General features: G+C 42.1%; 1 protein-coding gene across 1 annotated transcript; it reads left to right on the top strand.

The window, feature by feature from the left end:
• Positions 1 to 1,517: 1,517 nt before the first annotated feature.
• dmap1 (DNA methyltransferase 1 associated protein 1) lies at positions 1,518 to 9,398 on the top strand. The gene is made up of 10 exons (XM_037769075.1): positions 1,518 to 1,989; positions 2,935 to 3,026; positions 3,713 to 3,908; positions 4,056 to 4,214; positions 4,340 to 4,507; positions 4,722 to 4,907; positions 5,300 to 5,371; positions 6,018 to 6,090; positions 6,606 to 6,958; positions 8,641 to 9,398. The coding sequence occupies exons 1-10, from the start codon at positions 1,894 to 1,896 to the stop codon at positions 8,698 to 8,700; spliced, it is 1,455 nt and encodes a 484-aa protein (XP_037625003.1). The 5' UTR covers positions 1,518 to 1,893; the 3' UTR covers positions 8,701 to 9,398.
• Positions 9,399 to 22,528: the final 13,130 nt, after the last annotated feature.

The raw sequence follows: 22,528 nt of genomic DNA, 5'->3' as shown, positions 1-22,528 counted from the left end.
ACTTTTCAAAGTAAAAGTCATCACGGAACAGAGGGTGATTTTCAGAATAAGTGTCCGGAATGCAGATAAATACACATACTTACACACATTAGTCCATGAGCCAGACCCCCAAAATTTGGCCGTCGTGCCACTTTGGAGGGACCAGGTCTCATAATGATTTTTTTAAAGGTCTATGTCCCTAGTGTTGGGAAATGCACTTTTATTTTCCCAATATATTGATTCAGAATTTTCTCTCTCCTATGAAAATCTTTTGTTTGCCTTCTCTTCTTCCCATTCTACCAAAGCAAATCAATATTATATTAAATCATATTACTTGCAAGATCTCATATTCATAAATAAACCATCCCTTTTCATCTTTGAAAATGAACTCAAACAATATGGCTTCAGTCTTATATTCTAAAAATGGAAAGGCTTTCAAAACCATAAATATGTACCCTGTATATTTGAATTAATTGAAAGGATAGGATATACCCTTGAGATGCAGCATCTCATTGTCGAGGGTGTCCTATAGACACAAATACAAAAACACATATAGACAAAAAACAGCATTACATAACAAACATGCACTGCAAATACACAGATAAAGACAGCTTGCTCACCATCTCCCACCCAGACCCCCAGCCCTCAGCTGTTATACAAGAAAAACATATAATATAACATTTTTATGAATTGATTTTTGTTTTCTGTCAGTACTCTGATCCCCCAGGCATTATCTATTTTTGTATTTGTTCCATGTTCACTTTGCTATTTGTCAATAAAAGGTTTATAAATAAATTAATAAAAAAAAAACAAAATTAAAAAAAAACATAAATACATTTTAAAAAAAATTGAAAAGTAAAAAAATTAATAAAAAAAAATAAATGAAAAAATAAAAAAATAAAGTAAAACAAAAATAAATAAAAAAATACATAAATAAATAATGACAAAATTAAAAATTAAAAAATTAAAAATTGAAAAGTAAAAAAAAAATAAAAATAAAAAAAAATAAATAAAAGAAGTAAAAAAATACATAAATACATAAGTAAAAAAGAAAAAGAAAAAAAATACATAAAAAAGAAAAAAGTAAATAAATAAATAAATTATAAAAAGTTAAAAAATTAAAGAAATATAAAAATTACATTTTTTTACATAAATAAATAATACAAAATAATAATAAAATAAATTTAAAAATTAAAAAGTACAAATATTAAATAAATACATAAATACATAAGTAAAAAAATAATAAATAAATTAAAATACATAAATAAAAAAAAATAAAAGTTTTTTTTATAAATAAATAAATAAAATAAAAAATAAAACAATTATAAATTAAAAAAATACATAAAAATTAAAAAAAATAAAAATTATAAAAAATAATGAAAATTTTAAAAAAAAATTAAAAATTAAATAAATAAATAAAAAAAAATGTATAAAAAAGTAAAAGAATTAAATAAATAAAAAAATAAAAAAATTAAAAAATAAAAAAGAAGAAGCTGCAGTTCACCGCCAGACCTCACGGGAGCAGCAGTCAATTATAGAGCAGATCACAGCATCATCACCGGAAACGGAAGTAGTAATGTCGGTTGCTAGCTACACACTGCTAGCCTTAACAGTAACAATAGCTTGTGAATATTAACTTAATAACCATCTCTACGGGTTTCACGTATTGTAGAAACGTTCACGGTGATTTTACGAAAAACAAATCTTACAGAATATCTGCTTGGCTTTTCGCGGCTCTGTGTTTAAAGTGAACGTATCGTAGAAATGACAACGTTAGCATTAGCCTCTAGCTAGCTAGGAGCGTGTTGTTGGACGGTGCACCGCTGAACCGAGAGAGCGGTTTGTGAATGAATGAACGGTATTTACTTTAGTTTGACAGGTTGTGAAAAGCGTTAATCAACCACATATTCAGTCATGGGTACTGGAGCTGATGTCAGGGATATTCTGGAGTTGGGTGGAGGAGATAATGACGGTCCCATCAGCAAGAAAGATCTCATCAACTCGGACAAGGTGAGAGATAATCAGAGGAAACCCCTCATCACCTAATGTGAACCAACACTCAAAGAGTGGGTCAGAAAAAGGGGGGAGTACAAGGCACTCTTAAGGCAAAAAAATATATAAAAAGCCTTTATTCAATTGGCTATTTCATGATGAAATGCTAAAAACAATGCTGGTACATGTAAGATTGGGTAACAACCCAGGTGTAGTGGCACAAACAGCCTTCTTCAGGGTGTAACCCTCAGCACACAGCTTTCCCTTTTGTGAGTACAGTACACAGACAATTGATGATTGCAAACACCTGAGGAAGAAGCCAATAAACTCTCAGGTGACAAGTGCAAAATGTGGTCACTAGATGGCTCTACAGGATGTCAAGAAAGCAGAGAAAATAAAATAAGAAAACATAAATATACAGATAACAAGACAGAAAAAAGTAAATAAGTAATAATTATCAACCATTTATGGCAACAGTACCAGACCACATGCATAGGAGCCACTACAAAAAGCGACTAAAATCAATTTCTTCCTTTAGTCCTGGATATGTTGTGGATGTAAAAAGTTTCTCTCTGCAGTAATAATTTTAGTTGATCACCACCCCGAATGTTCTTTTTGATGGTTTCTAGGCCTTCAACCATAAGGCTGTCTGCATTGCTATTATGCATTTCATAAAAGTGCTTAGCCATAGGGTAATTCAATGAGCTTTTCGGGTTGCATACTTATGCTCAGAGACTCTATCTTTCAATCGTCTCTTTGTCCGGTCTATGTAAAAACAACCACAGGTACAGGATAAACGGTATACAACAAAAGTAGTGTTCAAAGAGTGGGACTTGCTGTGGGACTTAGAAAACACAAAACATGCCATTTCCACAGCAAGAAATTAAGAAGATTGTGTTGTTATTCTGTGCTTGAGAGTATTAACAGAGATAAATAACCAATTTTTTCCATCACCTGTCTTAGAAAAAGTCCAAGAAGACAACAGAAACGCTGACCTTCAAGAGACCCGAGGGAATGCACCGAGAGGTCTATGCTCTGCTCTACTCAGATAAAAAGTATGGATTCCTTTTGAGTTTGATTGTTTGTTTATTTATTTAAATCCCCATTAGGTTTTGCATAGCAGCAGCTATTCTTCCTGGGGTCCACAGAGTTTACATGGTGACAATACAAAAATACACATTCACACTACTCATCATGCACACTCAACATAACACATCGTAATGCACGTCAACTGTAAATAAAACAATAACAACTGACACAGTTTAAATAACAAAATCACAAGGAAAATAGATAAATAGCTCCGACTGAATCTATCATGATCTAACAGAGTTAGATTCTTGAGTTGGTCTTAAATCAATATGCTGAATTACACTTAAGGTTTTGATTCAAGTCCTTTTGTGTCACAGCTGCTTTACCTACTCTTAAAGCTGAGGAGGGGATTGGGATGAAAATCAGTTTTTCTCTCTTCTCTTCCATGGGTAATGAATGCTCATCTTCCTTTTCAGAATTTGAAGAGAAAAAACGACAATAGTTGCCTCTATTTTCTTGTGTACGTAAATCAGAAATTAGGATCAGCCCAGTGAGTGGCATGTTCACCCGGTCAAGCAGTGGAAGGGTTGTTAAAGCGTCGCTGAAAGAGAGAGCGTGTCAATTTTTTATTTTGTAGCTTATTTTATAGGATGCCTGTTTAATGAATTTTCAAGCTAACAATTTATACTGTATATTTATATGTAATCCCCAGAGATGCACCCCCTTTGCTGCCTAGTGATACTACTCAGGGCTACAGGACAGTCAAAGCCAAGCTGGGCTGTAAAAAGGTGCGTCCCTGGAAGTGGATGCCCTTCACCAATCCAGCTCGCAGGGATGGGGCTATATTCCACCACTGGAGACGTGTGGCAGAGGAGGGCAAGGATTACCCTTTTGCTCGCTTCAACAAGGTAGGGATTACTACAATCTCCTCTTAAGTCTAACCACTTATTCAATACGAACACACAGGATTTTTACGGCTACCAATGGGTCTGTCATATTTCCTTTTTTTCAATTATTCACTGTATTCTTTCTGTTCTCCTGTCTGCTTTTTATAGACAGTGCTAGTACCAGTGTACTCTGAGCAGGAATATCAGATGCATCTCCATGACGATGGCTGGACTAAAGCAGAGACAGATCACCTGTTTGACCTGTGCAAGCGCTTTGACCTGCGCTTCGTAGTTGTCCATGACCGTTACGACTACCAGCAATACAGAGTAATCACTCAGTCACTCATCTACAGTACTCATGTTCCATTTCACTGAGGATGTATTGCAACAGTCTTAATACTGTAAGTTAAAGCACATATTTTTAGTGACATACTTCCATTTGTGTTTCTTAGAAACGTTCTGTGGAGGACCTGAAAGAACGGTATTATAGTATTTGTGGTAAGCTGACCAAGGTCCGTGCAGCTTCAGGGACAGAGCCCAAGATCTACATCTTTGATGCCGGCCATGAAAGGCGCCGTAAAGAGCAACTGGACAAGCTCTTCAATCGCACACCTGAACAAGTTTGTAATTTTGTAGTTTGTTTTGGATTTGGATTCTTATGTTGCTTGTATTTTCATAATGTAAATATTGCCCAGCCAAGACGAGAAGCATCATGCTGAGCACAAACCAATTATAACTGCAGTTATTAATGTAGTAATGCATTTTGGAGGGGGGGGGGTGGGGGGTGGGATCCTTTTAAATATTAAGATTGCACTTCTCTTGTTTTTCCTGCAGGTGGCAGAAGAGGAATATCTTATTCAGGAGCTGAGGAAGATTGAGTCTAGGAAGAAAGAGCGTGAGAAGAAGACCCAGGATCTGCAGAAACTCATTAAAGCAGCTGACACGACCACGGAGTTAAGACGAGCCGAAAAGAGAGTTTCCAAGAAGAAGCTCCCGCAAAAAAGAGAAACAGAAAAACCGGTATGATATACACTCATACAAAAGGAGCAAAGTACAGCACAAGCCAACCATTTGTACCTGAGAAATGTTTACCAGCAAATTAAAGAGGGAAAAAAAACCTTAAATACTTTTTTTGTTATCTAGATGGCACAGCTGTCAACCCTATGATAGTGCTTAATCAATGCAATAGTACACTGAAATATTTAAGATTTGGCTCTGGCTCAATATATTGTATTCATCATTTTATATTATTTAGATGGAACAGCTGTATCTTAAAGAATCTGGCTCTTGTGTTTCAATTTGTGAAAATGAGGCCTGATCTATCCCATAATAATTATTTGAATATTTTAATTTGTCAAGTCTGTCATGGGGTGTCATATCTTGTCTCTTATCAGTTATTTCTTTTTCTTTAGGCTGTTCCAGAAACAGCAGGCATCAAGTTCCCTGACTTCAAATCAGCAGGAGTCACACTGCGCAGTCAGAGGGTGAGTATTAATCCTATCTAGGTATTAAAATTACAAAAGGAGTACTCCAAAGCACATCTTCAACTTAAAACTTCCCTTTGGCTCTCAAATACCAGTGAGGAACTTAAAAGACCAATCAACAAAGAGCAAACCTACAGTAGTCATAAATAATCCCATAGCTCTGTATTAAGAACTTATATTTCTCTCTACTGTGCTGACTTTTATTCATCAATTGAGTTTTATTTGAACTTCTATTAATATCAAAACAATTTTAGCGAAGCTTGACCCTGGAGTTGATTTATGTGGGAAACCACAATGTCTGACTTGAGCTAGCTATCTCTCATTAGCACTGCGATGATTAATTCTGTTAGTGACTTGCTAATATCTGTAAGACCTAGCAAGGGGACTCTTATTCATCTTCAAGACTGATGAGGAGCTGCCGCTCTCTATGGAAAATGCATTAGCACGGCTAAAGGAGTGGAGTACCCCTCTAGCTAATCAGTCAGATAGAGTTCAGTGGATAAAGACATTTTGATCTGGCCCGCTGAAGTGCATTTCATACGAATTAAAAACCCCGAGGTGGAGCTGTTTATCCTAATATCCCCTGCACCTTAAATCACTTCCTTGTGTGTGTTGGCGTGTGTGTCTCTGCGTGTGTGTGATTCAGATGAAACTGCCAAGCTCGGTTGGCCAGAAGAAGATCAAGGCCATTGAGCAGATCCTGCTAGATCAAGGAGTCGGTAAGTGTGAACAAACATTAGCAATCTGCTAACATTTCAAAGTTTTACATTTTCAACGCCTCTCTGCAACAGCTTTACAATATAAGGATCCTAAATAAGGTATTTGATGGTCTCGGTTTGGTGTTTTCAGTACAACAGGGAACATTTTTTGTATTTTGAATAACAACATAAACATAATATCTCTTTAAGGAATATTATGACATTTTTGCAAAGTGTTACAAAAAGAGGACAGTGTGGTTTAACAGCAGTAAGTGCACCATGACATGGGAGGGTTTTAAAGATATGTCTTCTCATTTGCATGTACCATACCAAGGATACTAACTCTTCAAATATCTACACTATATAAGTTGCATACTGAATCAAAAGCCCTGTTTGGGACCACTACATGCATCAGTTACATCATCCTCTTCTACTTACCTTAATAATCTCACAATTGTAAACAAGATTTGTGGTGTTTTAATCAAAGCTCTTCAATTTTCCTTCATGTTTGCTTTTGTGTGTGTCTGTGGATCCAGATCTTAACCCCATGCCCACAGAGGAGATTGTTCAGATGTTCAATGAGTTGCGTAGCGACCTTGTGCTGCTGTACGAGCTGAAGCAGGCCCACAGCAATTGTGAATATGAACAACAGATGCTGCGTCATCGCTACGAGGCCCTAATGAAGACCGGCAGCGGAGGCGTGTTGGGTGGAACTATGGGGGCCGGACTAGCCGCCGCAACACAGGCTGGAGAACTCAATGCCACCAACAGCACCACAGCGTCCACCCCAGGGGGCGAAGCTCCATCCTGGCCCTGTGCAGACGACATCAAGCTGGAAGCCAAGGAGCAAATCATCGATGTTGTAGGAGCACCACTTACCCCCAACTCAGTAAGTCCGCACAGCATAGACCCAAACTTTTTCAAACCATCAACAAAAATTGGCTGAAGTTATCTTTCAACCTGAGCTGTTTTTAAGACTTTCGTACCAAGTCTTAGTCAAATCTCAAGTCTTTAAAGGGAAAGTCCAAGTCTATGAGATGTGACTGGCAAGTCAAAAAGCAAGTTTTCCTGTCTATCAATGTTTTGTATGAAAATTATAATAGTCAAAATCACACCAAATTCTTCTATTTTAATGGAAACATGACATTTAACATCAAGTAAGTAAGTAATGAATCAAAGCATATGTGTCAAATAATTCAACAACAACACTCGAAATTATAACTAATGACCAGATTTCACAAACTATTCTGTACTAATTCAGTTAACCTAAAATTTTGAGGCAGGTAAGGCAATGGCCACTCCTATTTTTCTGTTAATGTTACATTTCTTACAGTGTAATGACGAGCACTGTCTGTGATGATAGCGTTGTTAAATGTGCACAAGTAAACCAATTACCCAAATGCATGGCTTTCATTTTGAATGTCAGAAGAATACAGATTTATAGAAGGATAGAAGTTGGTATTACACAGATTAGTTTAGCTAGTGGGGCACACAGGCTTGTCACAAAACTTTAACTAAATGAAAGGCAGTTGAATGCACTCACAGACATATTGCATAGTGCTGTATCCAATTTGAATAAGGTTCAACTTCAATAGTTAGATTGCACTCATCCCATGAACTGTTATAGAGCTACAACAATTAATTGATTAACCAATTACTTAGATTAGATTATTTGACTATTAAATTAATCGCTAATTATTTTTTGATAATCGGTTTGAGTAATTTTCCAAGAATAAAAGTCTAATATCTCTGATTCCAGCTTCTTAAATGTGAATATTCTATTTTTTTTACTCCTCTATGACAATAAACTGAAAATCATTTGTCATCATTTGTCAAAACAAGACATTTGAGGACATCATCTTGGGCTTTGGGAAACACTGATCAAAATTTTTCACCATTTTATAGACCAAACAACTAATTGATTAATTGAGAAAATAATCAACGGATAAATCGACTGATCATTAGTTGCAGTTGGGTGACAGGTATGTTTTCAGTCATTGCAAATGGTCTTTTCAGCAGTTAAGATCATTTATACAAAAACATTTTATTAGATATTTTTTATTTCAAACATTTTTGAATGCTGATGATGCAGAACCCAGTGAGATCCAGTCCTTGTCATCGTACTAGTGACTCTGATTGGTTTGGGTTCCTGTGTGGGATGGGGGCTTCGATCTGGGTAGATGGTGTGAACCTCTGCTCAGAGTACATCCTCATAATAAAGACCTGTGCAGGTAAAAACAAGTTGTATTGGCTGGAAACACCTGACTGTCTTCACATTCCCCAGGCCAACAGTGGGAGTCAGTAGTGTCGTCCACAGCAGGGCATTGACAACCGGTCATTTCAAATTGGTAGAAAAGGGGAAAAAGAAAACAGGAGAAAGTTGCTGCCTGCCCTTTTAAACATGGCGATCCTGTCATTCATTAAACAACATTCACTATTTATGGCAAACATTTTCTAGAAATGTCCATTGATTGTAAACTGTTTAAATACTCTCATGACTGTTAGGAATGCAGAAAGAGGAGGAAATCCCTGCCAGAGCCTGATGTGATTGTTTTGTGTGTCACATTGCAGCGCAAACGGAGAGAGTCGGCATCCAGCTCGTCTTCAGTGAAAAAGGTGAAGAAGCCTTGATGAGGACGAGAGCACCAGCTGGTACACGGTGGAGGACGAGGGACCGTGTAAGATACCCTGGTCACAGTGGAGACGCCCACAAGTTTTATGGTTGGACAACAGGGACACAGGGGAGCAGGACACCACATTGCTGTCCATTTATCGTAGAAGCACCACTGACTACACGCACATACACACACACACAACTTTTCAAGACCTCTCCAGCCCTTCCTAATCTGGCCTGCCCAGCATCTTTGTGACAAAGGCAACAACTGAGTGACATTTCATTCCATTACTGCTCGTCTCCCTGCCTCCTCCATTGCTCAGCCTTAGATGAGGCAAGATCAACTGTAAATTGCCAGGCTGAGCTAATCGGGACATGGGGAAGAAGGTGGGAACGACTGGGTAATTGAAATGAATTGGAATGAAAGAAGAGACTCCGGGAGTGGGAGGACCTCGAGACGCAATGCTCATTTGACCCATCTGAGTTTTTTTTGTAGCCTAATCATGCCGTAGTGTTTACTGGAAATGTGTTTTTGTGTTAGCCTTTAGTAGCTCCCTCTCCACCCAGAGTGCGTCTCGCTCTCTCTCTCTCTGATGGACGGCGGTTGCATCCGCTGCCCGTTCTTTACGTTGAGCCAGTGGGGCTTCACCATTTGTGTTGTTTGTCCTCAGGTGACCTTGAAATGATTCAATAAACCTCATTGTTTTTTTTTTCATCCTGCGTGTTATGCATGTTTATGCCGTAGTGGTCTCTCTCACATTTCAGGCCTCTTTCTCAGATGAGATTTTAACTCGGAGGTAATTAGTGTTGAATACACATTTGCCAGGGAAATTGTAGGATCATGACATTCTTACCTTACCTGTCATCTAAGTTAAGTGACAACTAATGACTTCATTAATATGATAATTAAGCAGTGATCATTTTTAGGTTGGCACAGCCACTGAAACTTCATTATGTTCCCTCCCCATAATAATGCTAATTGCATGTCAATTATGTCGTTTAGCCTACTTAGACATTAATTTCTATGCAAATTTTGAATACGTCTGCCCAGATGAGGGGAGCATTGTGATCTAGATATACTCTGTGTATTTATATATCTATATAGATGTATACTTGGCAAAAAAATCTGGTATTTCAGGTACTTTAATCTGCATACAAACTCCAAATTACTTCAAATTGCAGCCGCTTTTGGGGTCTTTTTATGGTCCTCATCACATCTCTTGGACTATAACTGCAAACCATTCAATGGTCACTTGTAATGGGTTTTGGATTACAAATGAAGGTTTAAATGTATCATCTTAACTTAAAATCCAAGTGTGATTTGTTGATTTGGCAAAAGGAGGAATTTACTTTCTTTAAGTCTTGATCCTCTCCAACTTCAGAAGTCTTCTTTCTTAACCGTCATAGGTGAAAACACTCTACAACATCCACATCACCACCATCCAAACATCTTCATTTACGTCTCTAATAAGCTCTCTAAGGTTACAGGAGTAAACCCGTCCACACACTGTGGGCCGTTTGATTGAGAGAGAGAGAGGAAAAGAGTGAGAGAAGGCAAGTAAACATGGGTAAAATGGATTCTCTGTGTCTATATTTCATGTTGAAAATTGGCTCATAAATCCAGTGGTTTGATCTATGGAACCCGTCGTTGCTTGAAAAAACCTCCGTAAATGTGTAATTTCTCCCTTGACAGAACACAGCCGAAAGGCTATCTTTCTTTTGCTTCCTCCTCCCCTCTCTCTCTCTCCCCTTTTTCTCTGTCTCTCGTTGTCGCTCCCTCTCTCTACCAGCCTGGTGTTGGATTAATGCTCTGCTCTCCCCCCCCCCCCTCTCCTTTCATGCTCCTCTGATATCTTCTTTTCATCACCGCTCATCCATTTATCAAAACCGGGGCTCCTCTCTCCCTCTCTATCTCTCAATATCTAAGCCCATCTTAAGTTATATGGCAGGTATCTTGTAAGATAGGCTTCAAGAAAGTGGAGGTTATTAATAAATACTAGTCTAAATTGAAAATAGGTGGGCAGGGATGCATCGCCAGCCATGTGTGAATGATAAAGACCCCCAGCAGCTCCCATCTTGCTCCATCTGCCGTGAGCTCCATCCAGGCTACAGTGTACGTTCTGCAACACTGATGTGAAAAGCATGAGGCAGAACGCCGCGGCGGAGTGTCTTATAATGTGGTTGTGATGGCATTGAGATGGAATCTCTTTATCAAGGCCAGGCTGAGGCTTTAATCACGGCCTAAGAGGTGCACTGGCTGTTTATCATAATTGAACTGTATCCAGGCTAATCGCGGGCATACGTCACTGTCGAGGGGTCGCTCGGCCGCACCAGCCGGTGATGCCGGTGGTGGTGATTGAACACACAGTTAAGAGAAAAGATGTGTACTGGGGGACATAAGGCAGGAAGCGGCAGGTAATAGCAGATGTGATAGAACCCTGTTCAAATACATCACGCCTTGAGGTAATCGCTGATGTGACAATGATTAGATTGTCGATGCCTCCTTGCTGTGGCACACTGCTTTATACCCATCATGTCACATACAATCACTGATTACTACAAGGGGGAACAGGCAGGAATGGTGCAATAGGAGTGTAAGGACAGGGCCTGGATGATTTCCCTCCTAAACTCGGGATTGAGGGTTTACTATATGGGCCATAACAAATGTCCAAAACAGACTTTCACCTCCATGCCCCTCTCTCATCTCCATGTTTCTCACTTTGACTTTCACCTCCTCCTATTTAGGTCACCTTGAGGGAGAAAACTTTTAATCATTGCTCCACATCAAATTCACCTGTGCTCCCTGGGACACCAAGCCGCAACAAAGGGGAGGGGAGTTGAAACCGCAGGTTGGAAAAATCACAATTGCCCACAGGGCTGGACAGTGGAAGTCATTTCCACTGGATTCTTTGCTGGTGGGGGAAGGCTTGCTGCAACACAAACCCAATCACTGGCGCTAAGCAGTGCTTACAGCTAGGCATTAACCCCACTGTCCACTCTCCACATTAAAGCCCCGGGGAGGCAGGAGAGAGTGGAGTGGAGTAGAGCGGACTAAATCTAGACTTCCTATTCCCCGGTACTGTGCTGCTCTTGGGAACATCTCCGGTCAGATGTTGATGTTTTTCAAGGTGTCCTACCTTGAAAAGAAGGAACAAAGTAGGATGGTGGTGAAAGAGAAAAAGTCATTTTACAAGGAGGAGAGATTTCCTTGTATAGTCATGGTAAATGGTAAATGGACTTACCTTTATATAGCGCTTTTCTGGTCTTCCGACCACTCAAAGCTCTCATATAATTTATTCCTTGTTTCCACATCCAGCAGTTACGGAGCAACATTAGCATGCATTTGGACTTGTGTTTCTGGCCGAACGACAAATGTAAATCACTACTACACTGCTTAATTGTGTTTTAGTCTTCACGTTACCTTGCACTGCAGCTGGATTCTTGCGATGTCACGAGATCATGCGAGAATTGCGGAATCACATATCACACCTTCTTGTCAGGCTTCAAATAATGCGTTTGTGTCCGGCAAACCAGAGCATGGACCAATCAGCATCCTGTGAGGAGCTACTGGCAGCTACGGACATGACTTAGTTGTGTGAGACCATAGTGTGGGACGACACAGAGTGGCGACTGCTCGTTCTAAACAACAGTGGCGGCTCCTGAAGAGGTTAGCGTAGATGCTGCATAGCATCAGTTATATCAGAACTGGAGAGTATTTCTTCATTGAAAGAAGAGCAAAGAACGGCACTAAAGGCAATATTTTCGCTCTTCTTTCGGCTGGCTTCGACAAGAGTTTGATTGACAGATGGTTCATCCAATCACCTGCCAAGTATTTTTTTAAAGTGCCTGCCTTTTTACAAACAGCTTCCAATGACGGCTTCTCAGATGGTTCTGTGTAACAAACCATCTGGTGGGTCAGGTTAGTGTCCACCAACTCCTGAGAAAATGATCAGGCTCTTTAGTTGCTAAATGCTCCACTGTGGTCACCAACTAGTCGTCAACGGAGTTGGTCTGCTGTTTGGTGCTGAGCAGGTCTTGTACAGTCGGTTTATCAAAGCTTTTACACCCCTGCAAAGGAGGATGATGAGAGCGGTGAAAGTGAACCAAAAGAGGGGAACTGCAGAGTTGGGAGATAATTCTCTGAGTTTATCACACATTAACTCCTTTCACATAACACATAGTCATTTGATACATTACAAATGTAAAATAAATCATGATAAGTGCAGCTTTAAGGATGTCAGATGTATAAATAAAGATTTCTAAATCAGGTAATGGGCACCACAAAGATTGTGCATATATGTCCCAGTTTGGTTCTCAGCTTGTATCCATGTATTTGGACTTTTATTTTATTGTCTAGCTGAGCTAACATGATGAAGAACGAGGGGCACATCGGGGTGAACAGAGTGCGGTCTGTTCAGTTCAGAGCTGTGATTGCATGCCGACTATAAACGAGACCAGGTTGGACAGATCAGCTCCACTCTGTTCTACCGTCAGCCCTCAGAAACAAACCGCTTTGATTTGATTTGTCAGCGAGAGATAGAGAGGCCTCTGAACAATATGTGACAGAGTTACCTCAGCAAACCGGTGCGGCGGATGTCCCTCTCTTTACCTGCACAATTCTAACAAAGAAAAAAAAATCCAATTTACCATGCGGATCCACAGCTGTCACGGCGGGGGAATTAAACATTACCCATAACTCACTGGGAGTGCTGAGCAGGTCAGCGGATGGCAGGTATGGTAACATCACTCTAGGGTGCAATAACAAAGGATTTTAACCTCTGACTCCTTCACTATAGGGCCGCTGGCAGAACATCCTCCTCGCCAGCAGCAGCTTCCACCAAGCTGGTTAACAATCTGTGATCGAGTTGACGACTCAACTTACTGGTACACACCTTATTGCTCAAATTTCTCCCTAACACAAACAGGAGGACATGGGGGGGGGAATGTCAGTATAAATGCAATGTTTTCCACCCCGCTGGTTCCTGGAGCAGTTCCTGTGATGCTTCTTAGGGGGGTTGCTGAGATCCTGTAGCTGCTATAGTGTCCCGGTGTCATCACCCACACAGGCTGACTGCTTGCCTGGCTGGCCCGCCACCACCAGAGCCTCAATTACCTGACTGACGTTTCATTAGCGCCTGCAGCTGATCCCGTGGCTGAGAGGCAGTGGGGCGCAGAGGAGCATGGAGCTAGAGAGAGAGAGAGAGAGAAGGGGGGGAAAGAGAAGGAGGCTTCAACGCATTACATTCTCATGCGCTGTCAGAGTCGCTGCTCTGAGTACAGCCACACAGCCACTCATTACATTGCAGTCATTTAGTACATGCTCTTATTGAGCTGGACTGTGTATACTGAAATAGAGCCGGCTGGGTTTTATCTAGTGGTGCCAGTTCTGAGCTGACATTCACATACCTGTGCTGGATTGGTGGAGCAACTGAGAAGTTGTATGTGTGTGCGTGTAATATAAGGTAGCGGCTATGAGACAAATCAATCTGGTGCAGTATACTGATCAGAGGCTTCTTGTGTTTCTCCGTGTGTATGCTTACATGTGTGGAACCATATACTGTCCTGTGTATATACATACCTGGGTTTATGTGTGGCCTCTCCATCCTCGGGGTTAGAGCGGGCCATGTCAGAGATGATCCAGGGCGGAGCTGAGGGGGGCTTAGCGAGACCCTTGGCCTGAGCCTCTCCACAGAGCCCACGCTTGGCTGGCCTCTCCTTCCCATTTGTCACCCTGGGCCAGTAAGACCCCCGGAGAGATTAGGGCAGAGCAGAGAGACTGGAGGAGTAGCAGGAATAAGAGGATCAGTTAAGCTATAAACACAGACAAGTTTGTGTCTCTCACCCACTCTGGTTGCCTTGACAGTTTGTAATGGCTGTCAAAAGTTGGCTCGGTGCCGTACATCTTCTTTTAAAAAGGACACCGCAGTGCTTGAATGTGCCAGGCCTCTCGTGTCGGCAAAAACACAACAGGTATAAGAATCGGTTTGATCAAATGCTTTGTGAAAAGCGGGCTCGAGTTGGACATTAAACAGAGGAGTTAACTGTATCGACCCACATTGACCTGAGCTAATGAACCGCGACCCGATGCGGAACAGAAAATGCAAAGGTTTGCCCATAATTAGAGTTCTGTGGCACAAAGACCATCAGTCAAACCCTGAGAGCTCCTTCATTTCCATATTTTTGAATATTCTACTTAATTATGCAAAGGGGAGAGTGAGGTAGGCGAGAAGTTTTAAGAAAGCCTCATAAAGTCCTTATTAAGAGCAGAGGGGATTAATGACAGTTAATATGAGGGCAATCAAACATTTAATGCAAAGGCCCTCCTGCAGGCAAACAGTATTTAAATGAGTCAATTAGACATTCATTATCTACAAGCCTATAAGTGGAGTCAGATCTGCATAAGTGTTGGTGCGGAGATGCACTCCCCTCTAAAAAGGAACTAATGAAATATTGAAAAAAAAAGTTTAGACATGGAAAATGTACAAATATTGATTGCTAGAGGGCTGGTTACATGTTGTCATCAAATCAGGGGAGAATGCGCGATATCCACTAGAGATTGTCTCATAAATCATAATTATTGAGTTAGTGTGATCTCTCCTCCCAATTAGCTGTTGTTGAAGTAGAATGAGAGAGGGGTAAAAGGGGGAAGCCCTCTATTGTCCATAATAAAATCCTATACCTTAATATCTTGTGTTACTGTAAGTGCCTCTAAATTATTCCCATTCTAACATACCACCTTAAAATAAGTAGATATACACAAAAACATACATATTCTGCAGAGGATGACTTGAATAATGTACCAAACTATGCAGATATATCATTGTCAGCACCTCCTCCCTCCTCCTCCCCCTTATCCTTCTTTCTTTCCCTCCTCTCTCCATGTCTGAGCCTCCACTCTTGTCAGTTGCCCCAGCACACAATTACTGTGTGTGATTGCTATCAGGCGGGACGGTCGGGGAGGCTCCCAAATTAGGGCCTAAATAGGATTTCCTACATGGCGAAGGGCACAGGCCTGGACATGGTAATGAAAGCCTATACATCACAATCAGGCCGACAATCCTATTCATACTGCAACACATTACTCTCACTCCTCATAATTATAGAGGGGTGACAGACGGGCCTGTGAGGCATGGTGGTGGAGGAGGAGGAGGAGAAGAAGGAGGAGGCGAAGGTTGGGGGTGGTGTTAGTGGGAAGGTGGCTGAGCGGTGTCACAGTTAGTTTCGAGTGGCTTCTTCTCCCCACTTCTGTGATCTCTTGATACCTGGAGTGACCGGATTATGTGGGAGTACGCTGGGTTTTTAATTCTTCATAGCTCCAGAGTGCGATCCAGCCACCTATAGATCTGTGTAATTACTGGAAAGACTTCTAAGTTGGGCATTTTCTCCCAATGGGAAGATTCTTCCAATGGGACACTGACCACATCTTCCATCAGACGGACACACACACACACACACACTCCCTCACACAGAGCGATGTGATGAGATGTGAGGGGGACAGCTTTGCGATCAATACCATGAGCAGGAATCAGCGATGGGGAGAATAAGACAATGGCCTATCAGATTGAGGTTGACTTCTCCTTGTATGTGTGGCAGGCCTGCAACAATAGATTGGCCCAGAAATCCGATGGCACTCGCCGACAGAGGGGGGAAAAAAAGAGGAGACAGATGAAAAGAAAGATTGCTAATGCTCTCCAAGCAGGCATTTTAATCTGTGACAGAGGAGGGATTTGGTGAAAGCCATTATCACACAGCTACCCCCCCCCCTCTTCCTCCCTCCCCTTTCTTTTTCTGATAAGACAACCTTATCAGACCGCTCGGAGGAGAATGTGCGTGTGTGTGCGCGGCTGCACCTTTGCATGTGTTTGTGTTGCAAAATGGGATATTCCAAATGCAATTCATTGGAGCCCAGAAAGCCCGACTCTATTGATGTGAATCACCTTAAGAACTCAGTCAAACGGCGGGAATCGCAAAGTGGATTCAGATCACAATAACCCACTTCGCCGGGCAAAGAAACAGCCGTGACAACGAGGCAACATGAGGCGCATTGTTACACGTGTTCCCTGCTGAGGCCCGAGGGAAGAAGCCACCTTGATTTTGTGTGTGTGTGTGTGTTCACCTACAGCTGCAGAAATACCTCTCATCTCATGATCACATCACAAACTTCAAGAGAGAGATGAGATGATGATGGTGTCTGCCCACTCAGGTCAGATATTCACCTCTGGAAACTTCTCCACTCTGTCAGCTGGACCAGGTGCAGGAGGTTGAGTAGTGTGTGTGTGTGTGTGTGTGCAGGTGCATGGGGCAGCAGATGTGCTTGAGATGACTCTTCCTGATGTAATGGACTGATAGAGGTTAACTGTCTGTGTATGTGTGTGTGTGTGTGTGTGTAGCCGGGTTGTCAATGTGTGTGGATGCATGTACTGTATATGTGCTTATATGTCTGGGAACGTATGCTTGTGTGTATGCATATATTTGCATATGCGTGTTGGTGTGTGTGTGTGTTGGACAGCAGCCTATATAACCACTTAGTGCATGTGTGTCTCTTCAACATGGTGTCCCTTCTGTGATCAGGACAATCCATCAGGCCCTGCCGCTCATTAATCACCAGACAGACACACGTGCACACACACACACACATGGGGACAAACACACGCACACACACACAGCTTTGGGATCAAGGCAGGCAGTGATGAACAGTACGGTTAGTTTAGTGGAGCTCTCACACCTGCACCACAAAGAGGCGACACAACACGTCCCTAGACATGACCGTGGCCTCAGAGGGCTTCTTGAAGACAACCTGCAGAGACAAAATGCTGCATCTCGAAGATTTTATTCAGATTTTTTCTATTTTAATGTCAACATTTCTTCTTATTCTATTTACCTGTCTCTTTGAAAAGAAACGCCACTGATTTGACACATCATCTTAAGTTGCGACAGCCAAAATGCCGAACTCAAGGCTTCAAAACAGCAGTCCACAAACCAATGGGTGACGTCACAGCGACTACGTCCACTTCTTACATACAGTCTATGAGCCTGACCCATACCAGGGACTAAAAGTCAGAATATCTCATCCTCTGCTGCTTTGATTTTGATTGTTCTTTTTTTAATGCCTCTCTCAAGTGCCCCAAAGTTATGTAAGTGCAACACTGTAGTACTCTTATCATGTATTGTCACCATGGTTACATGCGGCACAAAATCATCCTCCAAATGAAATGGCAAAATACGCCATCGCTCCATGCCCTCCTGAACAACACAGATAAGCGTTTTCTGATCTGATGCTGCTATCGGCAGGACAACATTTTTTTGTCACAGTTACAAATCAGTTTTTATGATTTGACAATGCTGTGGTTAAGGTTTGGTCATGTGTAGGGAAAGTTTGGTAAGAAACGAAACATGAACAACGGTCTTCTGTGCTAAAGTTCAACGTGTTGTTGACCCATCCACCCCAACCTTTGTGGCTCTTTAATCACTTCCTCCTTTGCTTTCAGTAGACAATAGTCATACTTCCTGTGACCATTAGAGTCTTTATCACTTGAATGTAAATATGTCATTTTTTGGGGGATTTGCTGGAACATCGATGCTCTTGGGAAGACAGTCGTGGTGCTCTACATACAAAGTTTCTTGATGAGACACTTCAATTTGAGTAGACCACCACTGGATAGTGGATCCCACCATTACAACCCTGAGGTCCTCTTTGTGCTCGTCTCAAGTCTCCACTCGCGGCCTTTTACTATGGATCATCAGATCAGAGCTGAGCAGCCCTCCATAGAACCAGCGTACTGGCTAATTCACTATTGATCCTGGCCCATAGACCAATTTCCACTTGTGTTTGGTTTGGGACTACAGTTTCGGTCACGCTCCGTCTCTCCCTTAGGGGCCAGGGAGGAGCCCCTGCCACTCTCTTATCAGGCAGAGAGCACACACACAAAGAGTGTGCGGGATGGAGAGAGTTGGGGAGTGAAAGGCGGGAGGGGAGCGTTACTGGCTCCCAGAGAAAAAGGAGAGAGGTCATTAGTGGATGGTGATGAGTTCCAGGGTTTGAGAGGAAGCAGAGCGGCACTGGCTTTGTGCGAGGTCGAGGTGTGTTATGTAGCCGTGTGACTCCAGAGGACTGGACGCCGTAGATTCCTTCGGTGCAAATTGGGAAAATGTGGATGTGTTGGAATTCAAACGACAGATAGACAGAGCTGTCCATGGTGCTGAAAAGAGGTTGCATGTTAAAAGACAAGCTTCCTTCCTTCCTTTAATCCAGACACTGAAGCCAGTTATTCCAGGAGGTCATTGGTGATGTGTGGGTGTGTGTGATGGGGTGATATTACTGGGGAGATTCATTAGGATTGTGTCACTAAGTAAATGTATGTTGACCCGGGCCACTGACAGACAGACACACTCCCCTGATACAAAGCTACGAGCCAATCTTCTGCACACACACACACACACACATGCACACACACTGCTTCAGAGATCAAACCTGTCCACTCCTCACAATCCTCTTTTACCTTCCTCTATCTACTCACCTCTCACTCTCCATTGCCGCTGTCTCCACATCTCTTCCCCGCCACCCCCAAACACACCTTCTCTCCTCTTTATCTACCCACCTCTCACTCCCCATCTATCCGCCCCTTCCCCTCCCTCTCTCCCTATACCTGTCCCTCTCCTTCCTCCACCCCCCTTCTCCATCTCTCTTTTTCTTTCTCCCAGTAACAACATTCCCCGGACTAATTGCAATTCTGTCAGCAGGTAAATGCTTTGTGACCAGTCGCTGACAGTCACGCCAACCAGCCCCCAGGTTGCCACTGACAGTCATTGTGGGGCAGACAGGACAGCCACGGCATGCGTTGGCAGTCAGTTAGCAGGCAGTGTATATGGACGTGGCCTCTCGGCTGAATAGTGAGACTCCGACTGTCTGCTAGTGTGTGACACTCCCATTACCCCGCCACAGAAAAAGGTAGACAGGCACAGAACAGCTGGATAATGCACTGTCTGACTGACGATACACTCTACCTCTCAACACACTCTGCTTCTCACCTCGTCTCCGGGCCCATGACAACGCCATCTTGATACTGTCAGGTTCGGAGCCAGACGTTGTGACATGTCAGCACTCACACAGTTGATGTACAATATTAAAGCAGAAGGAGGCCGGGTCGGGGGGGATTGATGATGAATGATGGATTAGAGGAGATACAGGGGTAACACTCATATTTTTATACACAACTGCAACACCTGTCACGCTTGAATCCTTTCAGTTACCGTCAATCAAAAGCCAAATGGTGCTTTTCTAACTGGGCAGAGTGTGTTCTCAGTAAACAGGACTTTGGATGTAGAGGCATCCTTAGCATATAGCTCCTTGATGACCAGGCTCAGCTAATTAAAGCGGGCTGTTGACAGTTGTCAGCGTGACCCTTAGCACAGCGCTCCCCCGAGGGTCCTGTTAGCATGCTAATGCTAATCCCCAGTGACGGGGGACAGGGCAGGACTGTCCCCTGCGGCCCCTAGCTGTTGTGACCACGGGATGTGTCAGGACAGGAACAGTGATGTGCTAACATGGAGACGTCCCCATGTGCATGTCACACATCTGTAATTAGAAAAGAGGCAGGCATGGCGGGAGAGCTGGAGGGGACGGTTGTTGTGGAGACACACGAGCTCTGTTTCCCGACAGAAAAGAGCAGCCTGCGCCTAAAACGGGCTTATAAAAGAGCAACTGGTTTCACAGGCTTTAATGCGACGATTGGCCTCGCGTGAGCTCGCGAGGCATGTTTGAGATCTGATGTGAGCGGATCAACAGAGGAAAGAGCAATGCAGGGCTTCACAAAACACAAAGCCGTTAACATTACAACTGAGGGGGGAAAAGAGAGCGCTCCTACACCTGTCTGTCCGTCAGTCTATCTGTCTCTCTCTCTCTCTCCAAGGGAAGGTCAAGGACACATGCATATTCATGGAGGAGCCTGGCACAGGATCGATGGCTTTTAATTGTTTTCTCTTGGTTGGTGGAGGGACGTGCCAGTGTCTATTGATCTGTTTGAGCAGAGGCCACTCACAGAGCACGACTGAGAGACCTTTACCTGACTGAACACCGATAGACCGTGTGTGTGTGTGTGTGTGGTTGTGTGTGTGTGTGTGTGTGTTTGTGGAGGGGCTAGGGAGTGTGCGGTGATTAGGATTTTGACACACACACAAAACCACAAGCTGCATGAAAGGGCCTCATGGGGTTTGGAGGTAGATAGACATACACAAAGGTGACACACCGCAGCAGAGACAAGGGAAACACAAGGTTTGCTAGGTGGAGATTTCAGTGATGCTGTGGCAAAATTACACTTCGAGTGAATGCATACTTTTATTTGAATTTCATACAATAAACCCACATGGGTTTACAAGACACTACTTACATTATGCACACATAGTCAAAAAAGAAGTACATTTTCCAGTGGTGGGAACTACATTTACTCAAGTCCATTTTTGAGTGTATTTTACTTAAGTATCACATTTTACTACTCCACACATTTATTTGAGAGCTATAGTTACTGTTCTGATTATGATGATGACCTTATGAAACATAATGCATTGTTAAAAATTAAGTATTTTATAAAGTAGTTCAAATAAGCTCCACTGCGACCAGTTTGCATGTTTTTACACATTTATGCATCAATATAAACTATCTAATGATGTAATATATAGTAATATATCACTTACAGGGGCATTTTTTTTCACAAGTTTTGTGGATAATACTTATGTATTTTTACTTTAAAGGAACAGTGTGTAACATTTCGGGGGATTTATTTGCAGAAATGGAATTTAATTTTCATAACTATGTTTTCTTTAGTGTATAATCACCTGAAACTACGAATTGTTGTGTTTTAGTTAGCTTAGAATGAGCGTTTCATATCTACATAGGGAGCAGGTCCTCTTTACAGAGTCTGCCATGTTTCTACAGTAGCCCAGAATGGACAAACCAAACACTAGCTCTAGAGAGAGCCTTTCACGTTTTTACATTACCTGAAGGCCACCGTAGTTCTCCGACACGCTTGTGAGACTGCGATCAAGTGAGCCGCAGAGTGCAAAACCGTGGTACCACCAGCCGCCGTCTGACTTCCGTTGCTCCTAAAGTAGTGTTATTATGGTAAGGATGACCTCTGAGTGGGGGAACGGCGCTACCACGGTTTTGCACTCGGCGGCTCACGTTACCGTCTTGGAAAGGGAGGAATGAGCGGAGGGGTACTCAAACCACTAGATCAAATCCTACACACTGTCCCTTTAAAGGGGTCCTGGGGAGTTTTCTTTTTCACAAACAGAAGTTATGTTTATATTCAGTGTTTCTCACCAAAAGTAATTGTGTAAGAAATGATGAAATGTTGATTTCCTTTCTCATGAAACATATGCAAAGCCGATTTTTTAAAATCTGTATTTGTTCACTAGCTAGCACTCTTCCTCTTCACTGCCTTTGTTGGCACATTGCTACGCTTCTTTGCACATTACTGCCACCATCTGTAGTAAACCAAAGGCAGGATGTAATCGCAACACACGTGAGCTTGTATGTGTGAACTTGTGTGTGTGAACTATACAAACAAATGGAGGAACCACTCATAAAAACATTGCTCTGTAGCGCTACTAGAGGTCAAAAACACACCACAGGGTACCTTTAAGCAAAGAATCTGAATAATTCTTCTACCTCTAATGCTTTTATATGTTGACGGTATGTTCTTCTGATCTCTTTTCTGTAAAATTTTCAAATATCAAGATCTTTAAATAACAACTTATTAAATAATTTCTCGATGCTTTAACCCTCTTTTGATGGTGAGAAACATTTACATCTGAATGTTTACTTTGTGAATAACAGATGAATGTGTT

This window comes from Sebastes umbrosus, chromosome 5, assembly GCF_015220745.1.
Source record: "Sebastes umbrosus isolate fSebUmb1 chromosome 5, fSebUmb1.pri, whole genome shotgun sequence".
Taxonomy (NCBI): Eukaryota; Metazoa; Chordata; class Actinopteri; order Perciformes; family Sebastidae; genus Sebastes; species Sebastes umbrosus.
Note: the sequence above shows the minus strand (reverse complement) of the source record. Positions and strands in the feature narration are given on the sequence as shown.

What these genes read in the sequence shown, in the direction of transcription:
- dmap1 (XM_037769075.1), top strand. Translation starts at nt 1,894, where the DNA reads ATGGGTACTGGAGCTGATGTCAGGGATATTCTGGAGTTGGGTGGAGGA. An exon ending in ATCTCATCAACTCGGACAAG is followed by an intron (nt 1,990 to 2,934) that starts GTGAGAGATAAT and finishes CACCTGTCTTAG; the next exon opens with AAAAAGTCCAAGAAGACAAC. An exon ending in CACCACTTACCCCCAACTCA is followed by an intron (nt 6,959 to 8,640) that starts GTAAGTCCGCAC and finishes GTCACATTGCAG; the next exon opens with CGCAAACGGAGAGAGTCGGC.